Source organism: Quercus suber, unplaced genomic scaffold (genome assembly GCF_002906115.3).
Source record: "Quercus suber isolate HL8 unplaced genomic scaffold, Cork oak 2.0 scaffold_144, whole genome shotgun sequence".
Taxonomy (NCBI): Eukaryota; Viridiplantae; Streptophyta; class Magnoliopsida; order Fagales; family Fagaceae; genus Quercus; species Quercus suber.
The window spans coordinates 746260-755071 of NW_027069605.1; the positions used below are offsets into that span (position 1 = coordinate 746260).

Here is an 8812-nt window from a genome sequence, read left to right on the forward strand (position 1 = left end):
TAGACTTAGGATTTCTAACAATAGTCCTAGGATCTTCATTCTTCATAATCTGTTTTTTATGCCGTCATATTTCAATCTTCTGACCGTGTTTGTTCGTTTGTTTGTTTGTTTTTTTTTTTTTTAATAGATAAAGCACATACTACTCCTCGGCTCAGTCTTACCAACACCGTCGCCCTTAATTATCTACTTCGCTCAGAGATATTTGTGAGTGAAGACGGACAGCTCCGGTCCATCCCATTTATACTCAGCTATACACCCAAGAAAGCAGATATTCAGCCGACCGGCAACGCCATTACACAAGGTGATCACCGGCTTTGGCGAATAGACGTCGCTCAGCAACACTTTTTAGCGCCATACGATCTTGAGCCCGTTCCACACCCCAACCCACAGGATGTGCCATTGCTAATCCGACCAGTTCAACAAGTCCCCCTCGAGCCAGTGGTCGTAGGAGAGAAGGTCGGCTCCTCATCCTCTTCGCTAGAGGAACAGATAGACAAGTTTAGATTTGAAGGAGAAGCTTTAGAGGGAGTGTAGGTAATACCCTCCTCAGACTCCGAGGAGGAGGCCGATAGGCAATCCAGTGTTCGCTAACCAGTTCTGGTAACCACTCTCCCAGAGGACTCTTCGGAAGAAGAAGAGATGTCCGACTTAAAACTTCTGCTGAAGTCAAGGGGCATGAAAGCTAAGTCCAAAGGGACGGGGACTTCCCGACTAGCGGTGAATTTACCTCCACCTCCACCCCCACCTCAGGTTCATGATTCGGCCTTAAAACCAATACCGGACCTAAAGAAAAAGAGGGCTCTCGAGCCTGAGGAGCGGGAGGTGGTGATACCACCAAAGACCTCAAAGCAACAAAAGGTGGTGAGGGACCATTGGAGCAAGAGGGCCTTATCCGTGGAGAGTAGGGAGGAGCTCCTGTGGCTGACGTGTGTCGAGGGCAACGCACGTGGTCTCCCAAATTGGAACTAGATGGCGTTCCTTTTTCTTGGGAGACCTCTGTTAGAAACTATGATGAGGGTGGAGCGGGGCTGATAGCTGAAGCCTTGGACCAACCACTGCTCCTCTCCCGAGACATGGAGTCATACAGGCGCTTCAGCCAGTATGAACTTTTCATGTCCCTGAAGAGTGACCTGGCCATGGTAAGCGTGCTTATCCAGCTCTTCGGTTGGCATATTAATTTTCTATATTTTATTCTAACTCTTTTACTTTACTGTTCAGATTACCCAGCAAGTCTTCGTGGTCGAAGAGTGGAACCGAAAAGCCTACGTTGAAGCCCAAGTGGAGGCCCACTCTAGGTTTGAGGCAGAAAAAGCTTTGGGCAGCTTAAAGGAAGAGGTCTCTCAAATCTCCGACCAGCTAAAAGGGGTGACCCAGGAAAGGGATAGCCTCAATGCTGGTCTCAAAAATGCTGAGAGCCAGGCCGAAGCCCAACGCAAGCTTCTAAATGATACTCAGAATAATCTGGCCTCTGAGAAAGCACTTGTGAAGGAACTTCATGCCGAACTTCAGAAGGCCAGGGAGGCTACTAAGCAGGCTCAAAGGGACGCTCAACTGGCCAAGGAGGAGACCGAGGCTGAAAAGAAAGCAGCCTACCAACTGGGAGTGGAGGTGACCGAAAAAGGTCTTACTGAGCAGTTTGCCTCAGTCAGCCGAGACTATTACGATATAACATGGGGCAAGGCGCTGGATGCTGCTGGGGTGTCTGCTGACTCGGAACTGAGGCTGCCTAGGAGCATTTATTATGACCTAGACATCCGAGAGCTCCCAGAGTCTGATCTCCCTCCTCTAACACAACTCCCAGAGGCCTCGAAGTAACCCTTGGTCAGCCAAGCTCCTCCAACCATCCTTGAGCCTTCCAATGATTCTTGCTAGCCAGGTGATCAGAGCACCCCAGCTGAGCCACCCAAGGATATGGGCGAGGGCTTGGAAAAAAAGAAAACATCCTCAGAGCCCAAGGACCAGGCCCCAGAAGCTGCTGCTACTCGGACAAGCCAGGCTGCCGATCCTAGGGTCCCTTCAGCTGAAACTTAGATACTTAGATTTTAGTTTTTTTTTTTTTTTTTTTTTACTATTTTCTTTCTCTTGTTTTCCTTCTATGTAAGGGATTGTAAACTATCCTCTTTTGATCGATGAAACAGTTTCTCTTTTACTTTTGGTGTATTTGTTGCATACCATATGACTTACTTTTGCTACAAGTAACTTCACTTTGTAATTATGGTAACGTAGGCAAACATAATCAACCTATTTTGCTGATAATATATATAACTAAAATTGATTCCGAATAGGACAATACATAAAAGTTGCTGTTAAGTAATGAACATAACAAGTATTATAAAAGTTGGATAGATCTTTTCGCACGTACACTAAGAATATTAGCATAGGTTAGAGTTGATATTAAACACAGTTAAGAATGTCAGGCAAGATTCATTCTAAAGTTAACCTTCAGTATTAATAGCAACACAAAAGTATTAACTAACTAAAAATCACCTGGTCTGAGGGTCACAGGCATGATTGGGTTTAAGTTTAAATACTTAGGGAGAATCACCAAGGGGTACTAACTAACCCAAATCATCTGGTCCGAGGACTATAGGCATGATTGGATTTAAGTGTAAACACTTAGAGAACCAATAAGGAGTGTTAACTAACCCAAATCATCTGGTCCGAGGACTACAGGTATGATTGAATTTAAGTGTAAACATTTAGAGAACCGATAGGGAGTGTTAACTAACCTAAATCATCTGGTCCAAGGACTACAGGCATGATTGGATTTAAATGTAAACACTTAGAGAACCGATAGGGAGTGTTAACTAACCCAAATCATCTGGTCTGAGGACTATAGGCATGATTGGATTTAAGTTTAAACACTTAGAGAACAAGGGGTGTTAACTAACCCAAATCATCTGGTCCGAGGACTACAGGCATGATTGGATTTAAGTTTAAACACTTAGAGAACAAGGAGTGTTAACTAACCCAAATCATCTGGTTCGAAGACTGCAGGCATGATTGGATTTAAGTTTAAACACTTAGAGAACAATTGAGAATGACAAGTTATCACAGTGACCAAAGAAATGATTCGATTAATAATAGTAACTTTTGAGGTTATTTACATTCCAGGGGCGTGGTATTACATGACTATCCAAGTCCTCCAGGAAATATGCCCCAATGCCAGCCCCTGAAGTAATACGATATGGCCCTTCCCAGTTTGGTCCTAATTTCCCCCAAGTTGGGTTTCTTACAGTGCCAACGACTTTCTTGAGTACCAAGTCACCGGGTTCTAGGGGCCTTAGCTTTACGTTGGCATCATAGCCCTGCCTGAGTTTCTGTTGGTAATGTGCCAGTCGAACCATTGCATTTTCTCTCATTTCTTCGATCAAATCCAAGCCTACTTCTAGAAGTTTATCATTGCTGGTTAGACTGAACGAGCTAGTTTTTAGAGTTGGGAACCCCGTCTCCAAAGGAATGATAGCTTCAGCACCATAAGTCATCGAAAAAGGGGTTTCTCTAGTAGATCTGCGAGGCGTAGTTCTGTAAGCCCAAAGCACGTGTGGCAACTCTTCAACCCACTTGCCCTTCACATCGTCCAATCTATTCTTCAATCCATTAACTATGACTTTGTTAACTGCTTCAGCTTGCTCATTCCCCTGAGGGTAGGTAGGGGTAGAGTATCTATTCGTGATTCCCAGTTCGCTACAATAACTTCGAAATGCATTACTGTCAAATTGTAACCCGTTGTCCGAGATGAGAGTATGAGGAACTCCAAAACGAGTAATGATATTCTTCCATACAAATCTTTGCACATCTATGTCTCGGATATTGGCCAGAGGTTCAGCTTCAACCCATTTGGTGAAATAGTCTATGCCGACCAGAAGGTACTTTCTGTTTCCTGCGGCCCTTGGGAATGGGCCCACTATATCCAAACCCCACTTTGCAAACGGCCACGGACTAGATAGTGGGTTGAGGACTCCACCTGGTTGGTGTATGTTCGGCGCAAATCATTGACATTGATCGCATTTCTTTACATAATCATGGGTTTCTTTTTGCATGTTCGGCCACCAATACCCTTGAGTAATGGCTCGGTGAGCCAAAGATCTACCTCCAGTGTGACTCCTACAAATTCCTTCAAGCAACTCTTCTAGTAGCGCCTCAGCCGTCTCTAGATGAATACATAACAGGTATGGTCCCGAATAGGATCGTTTGTATAATTTTAGGTCCTCGGACAGCCAAAATCTGGTTGCCTTCCTTCGAATTTTGTCAGCCTCCCCCCGTTCTTCTGGCAAAATGTCATCTTTCAAGAATTTGATTACGGGGTTCATCCAGCAGAGACTGTCTCTGATATGGTGAACTCGAACTACATCCCCTCCTGTCCCTGTGGGCTCATGGAAATCCTCAACGAGGATAACTCTCGGTAAACTTTGTTCCGAAGAGGTGGCTAGTGTGGCCAAAGAATTGGCATGTGCGTTACTGCTTCTAGGAACATGTAGCAAGCTGAAAAATTCGAATTCCGACTGCAAACGTTTGACTCTATTCAAGTATCCTTGCATTCTTTCATCCTTCGCTTCAAACTCTCCTTGTACTTGGCCCACAACTAGTCTTGAGTCCAAGAACAACTCCACTGCCTTTCCTCCCATTCTTCGGACCATAAACATTCCTATCAATAGGGCTTCATACTCTGCCTCGTTATTGGTTGCACCAAAATCCAGCCTTAATGACTTTTCAATGATGATTCTCTCTGGAGATATCAAGACTAGCCCTACTCCAGAACCTTTCCGGTTCGCAACACTGTCCACATATACTTCCCAGCGGGCAGGATCTTGTTGAGAAATCATGCCAACCGATTTTCCATCCATGTCTCTCTCTGTCGTTATTTCTTCTAAGCTGGGTTCCGTGAATTCGGCCACTAAATCTGCAAAGATCTGCCCTTTGACTGAAGTGCGAGGCATATACTTGATATCAAAAGCTCCTAAGATAGTGCCCCACTTGGCTATCCTCCCCGCGTAGTCGGCACTTCGAAGTACGGTCTTAAGCGGGAGTTGCGTGAGCACAACGACAGTATGTGCTTGGAAGTAGTAGGGCAATTTTCGTGTTCCAAGTACTACTGCCAAAATAGCTTTTTCCCGTGGCAAGTATCTGATCTCGGCCTCATGTAGAGACTTACTCACACAATAAACCGGCCTTTGTATACCTTGATTCACTCTTACTAACACTAGACTTACAGCATGGGGAACCACTGCAATATAGGCAAATAAGACCTCATTTGGCTCAGGGCTAGACATAATCGGTGGCCGAGCCAAGTAGTCTTTAAGTTGTTGGAAAGCTGAAGCACATTCTTCAGTCCATTCAAATCCCTTCCACTTGTTGATCAGCAAGAAGAAGGGTTTTCACCTATCCGCGAACCTGGAGATGAATCGGTTCAAAGCAGCTGCCATCCCTGTTAACTTCTGAACCTCTTTCGGATTCCGAGGAGGCTACAGATTTTGAATAGCCTTTATCTGATCGGGATTGACCACAATTCCTCTGTGCGTTACCATGTAACCCAAAAATTTGCCTGATCCCATACCAAATAAGCACTTCGAGGCGTTCAAGGCAACTTCTGTCTCCTCAGGGTTTCAAAAACATTATCAAGGTCCTTTACATGCTGAGAAATAACTTTACTTTTTACCACTATATCGTCTATATAGACCTCAACGCTTTTGCCCAATTGTGATTCAAATATCTTGGTCATCATCCGCTGATAAGTAGAACCTACATTTTTCAGACCGAATGGCATCACTTTATAATGTTAATTACCAATAGGGGTAACAAAAGCGGTTTTTTCTTGATCATCTGGGGCTAACGGTATCTGATGGTAACCTTGGAAAGCATCCAAGAAACTCATCCGAGGATGGCCGACAGTAGCATCCATGAAACTCACCACTTTCTGCTCTTCTTCTTTACCACCACGGTATTTGCCAACCATTCAGGATAAAAAACTTCTTTAATAGCCCTAGCTTGTTTGAGTTTCATCACTTCTTCTTTGACTGCATCCGCATGCTCTTTGGACGGCCGCCGAGGAGGCTGCTTCTTAGGTACACTCAGTGGGTTGACCCTCAAATGATGGCAAATGAACTCTGGATCCACTCTCGGGGCTTCGTAAGTACTCCAGGCGAATACGTCAATATTTCTCTTAAGGAAATCAATTAGCTCTTCCTTTTCTGGTTGAGGTATCTGAGACCCGATTTGAAAGTATCTTTCAGGATTGCCCCCAATTAAAACTTGCATTAAGTCCTCGCATTTAGCGCCTTCACCAAGATCTTCGTCAGGTGACAACCGACCTCTTAACTGCTATAAGTCTCCCTCCGCCCTAACTGAGGATTCAGTTTCAGGTTCGTGTCGTATGGCAGCCACCAAGCATTGTCTAGCCGAGGATTGATCTCCGTGGATTTCACAAACGCGCCCTTCGGATGGATATTTGACTTTTTGATGCAGAGTGGAGGAAACAGCCCCTAGCGTGTGTAACCAAGGTCTAGCTACAATTGCCGTATAAGGGGAATAAACATCTACAACAATGAAGTCCACTTCTACTACTTCTGAGCTAGTCTGTACGGGCAGCCGTATTTGTCCCTTCGAGGTGACCATCCTTCCCTCGAAGCTAACCAGGGGAGAACCGTATGGAGTTAAGTCATCAAGCTTGAGGTTCAGCCCCTTGTAGAGGTCAGGATACATAATCTCCACCGCGCTACCCTGATCCACCATTACATTACCCTCTTCACATCATATCCCCTGATTCTGATGGTGACTACCAAAGCATCGTCGTGAGATTGAATGGTTCCAGATTTATCTTCGTCCGAAAAGCCTAAAACGGGCGTGACAGCCTGTCTAGGGTTCCTCGGATCTCAACCAATATCCCCTGCTGGTAGCTGAGCCACTGACATAACTTTGGACGGCCAGGACCCTGTTCTTCCTAGCGCTGTGAAAATGACGTTAATAGTACCTAATAGAGGTTTCGTAGAATCTCTTTTCTCAGACTCAAAATTCACTTGACCTCCTCGGCCACTGGAGTGGTGCAAAAGATGCCTCAACCTGCCTTCACAGACCAGCTGGTCCAAATGATCCCACAAACTTCTACAGTCTTCAGTGGCATGCCCATGGTCTTGGTGGTATTGACAATAGAGATTGTTATTGCATCTCTCAGGGTTCCCTACCATTTTACTCGGCCACCTAAAGAACGATTCATTCTTGATCTTTTCCAGAACTTGATGAACTGGCTCCTTGAACACTGTATTGACTGCTTGAGCATTTGTTGACCTCGACTGCCCAGCGAAATCTCTCCGCAGCTTATTGTTGTTGTAACGATCTGACCTGAAGTCCTTCCTGTCTTGGGGGATAACCTTATCCTTACCCTTCCCTTGCTGCTGATCTTCTTCAACCCTTTTATATTTTTCAATATGGTCCATAAGTTAACGCATGTTAGTGACAGGTTTGCCGGACAAGGATGTCCTTAAACCATGATTAGTGGGGAGACCCAGCTTAAACGCGTCTAGGGCCATTGCATCAAAGTTGCCCTCCATATCATTAAACATCTCCCAATATCTATCTGAATATACCTTAAGGGATTCACCTTCACGCATGCTCAAGGATAGCAGAGAAGACAAGGGCCTAGCTGCCCTTCGGCATGTGATGAAACGTGAACCAAAAGCTTGAGTGAGCTCTTGGTAGGAATTGATGGAGTCTACTTTCAGGTTGTCAAACCACCTCATTGCCATGGGTCCAAGACTAGAAGGGAATACCTTGCACATCAGAGCTTCATCTCTCGAGTAGATAGCCATCCTTTGGTTAAAATGGCTCGCATGTTCCACAGGGTCCGTTTTACCATTGTAAATAGTGAAGGTTGGCTGGTTAAAGTGCCAAGGAAGCTTTGCTCCTTCAATCCTGCGCATGAAAGGTGACCTAGAGATTTGATTCAAAGCCTTGCTCATGGCATCATTTCCCACCCCTCCATGTGATGGCCTTTGAGGTTGCTTCTTGCGAGGGTGTTCATCTTCATATGAAAAAGGTTCACTGATTGAAGTTCGAGACCTTTGTTCATAAGTGATGTCTTGTTCGTCACCCGAGTCTTCATCAAAATGCGAGGCAGTACATTTTCTTTTCGCATGGCGCAACTCCCTTCTTAACCTTTCAATCTCTATTTGCATGCTATTCTTCTCTGCATGAGACACATGACTTCCGCCACGAGGTTGAGTTCGCTCAGTGTGTGTAGTATGTACACTACCTTCACAATCTTGTCTCCGCTCCAAATTGAGAAAAGGGTCTATATGCTGGGACGCCCCAGATTCTGCCGGTTGTTACCTTGGTTCGGCCATGACCAACTGCTGTTGCTTCCCCTTACACTCAAGCTCTTCCCACAGACGGCGCCAATTGTAGGGTTAGGATTTGTGGCCCAAGCCCAAAACAATGAATTTGTAGAGAATGGGTGAAAGAGCTAGGTTGATTATGGAATCGACAACAATTAATCACAACCCTCAAGTATAAATCAACATGAATTTACATGTAAAGAATTGGTGTCCGAAGAGGTATATTATTGATCATGTGGTAAATACAGATCTTAGGGTTACAATAAAGCTTTTTTGTTTTCTTCTCCCTTGTTTTTTCTCTCTCCTTTTCTCAGGAGCTTCTTTCCTTTATATAACCTCCCTTCTCCTCATCTCCATCGTCCACTTGTACCTCATCCGTGAGCCTACTTGAGTATATGTCATGTCAAGCATCTCCTTTAGCTCTGTGTGAGTGGCGGTAGGTGAGGATACATTGTTCAGAGGTCTTCTCCACATAAATGTGG

General features: G+C 44.9%; 3 protein-coding genes across 3 annotated transcripts; all 3 read right to left on the bottom strand.

The window, feature by feature from the left end:
• Positions 1 to 3077: 3077 nt before the first annotated feature.
• LOC136068960 (uncharacterized) lies at positions 3078 to 5273 on the bottom strand. Its single transcript, XM_065776903.1, has 2 exons — positions 4094 to 5273; positions 3078 to 3967 (listed from the first exon to the last, which is right to left on the bottom strand). The coding sequence occupies exons 1-2, from the start codon at positions 5271 to 5273 to the stop codon at positions 3078 to 3080; spliced, it is 2070 nt and encodes a 689-aa protein (XP_065632975.1).
• A 1599-nt stretch (positions 5274 to 6872) lies between these two features.
• Positions 6873 to 7433, bottom strand: LOC136068961 (uncharacterized). The gene has a single exon (XM_065776905.1). The coding sequence runs from the start codon at positions 7431 to 7433 to the stop codon at positions 6873 to 6875; it is 561 nt and encodes a 186-aa protein (XP_065632977.1).
• A 3-nt stretch (positions 7434 to 7436) lies between these two features.
• LOC136068962 (uncharacterized) lies at positions 7437 to 8171 on the bottom strand. Its single transcript, XM_065776906.1, has one exon. It carries the CDS (start codon positions 8169 to 8171, stop codon positions 7437 to 7439), a length of 735 nt encoding a protein of 244 aa, XP_065632978.1.
• Positions 8172 to 8812: the final 641 nt, after the last annotated feature.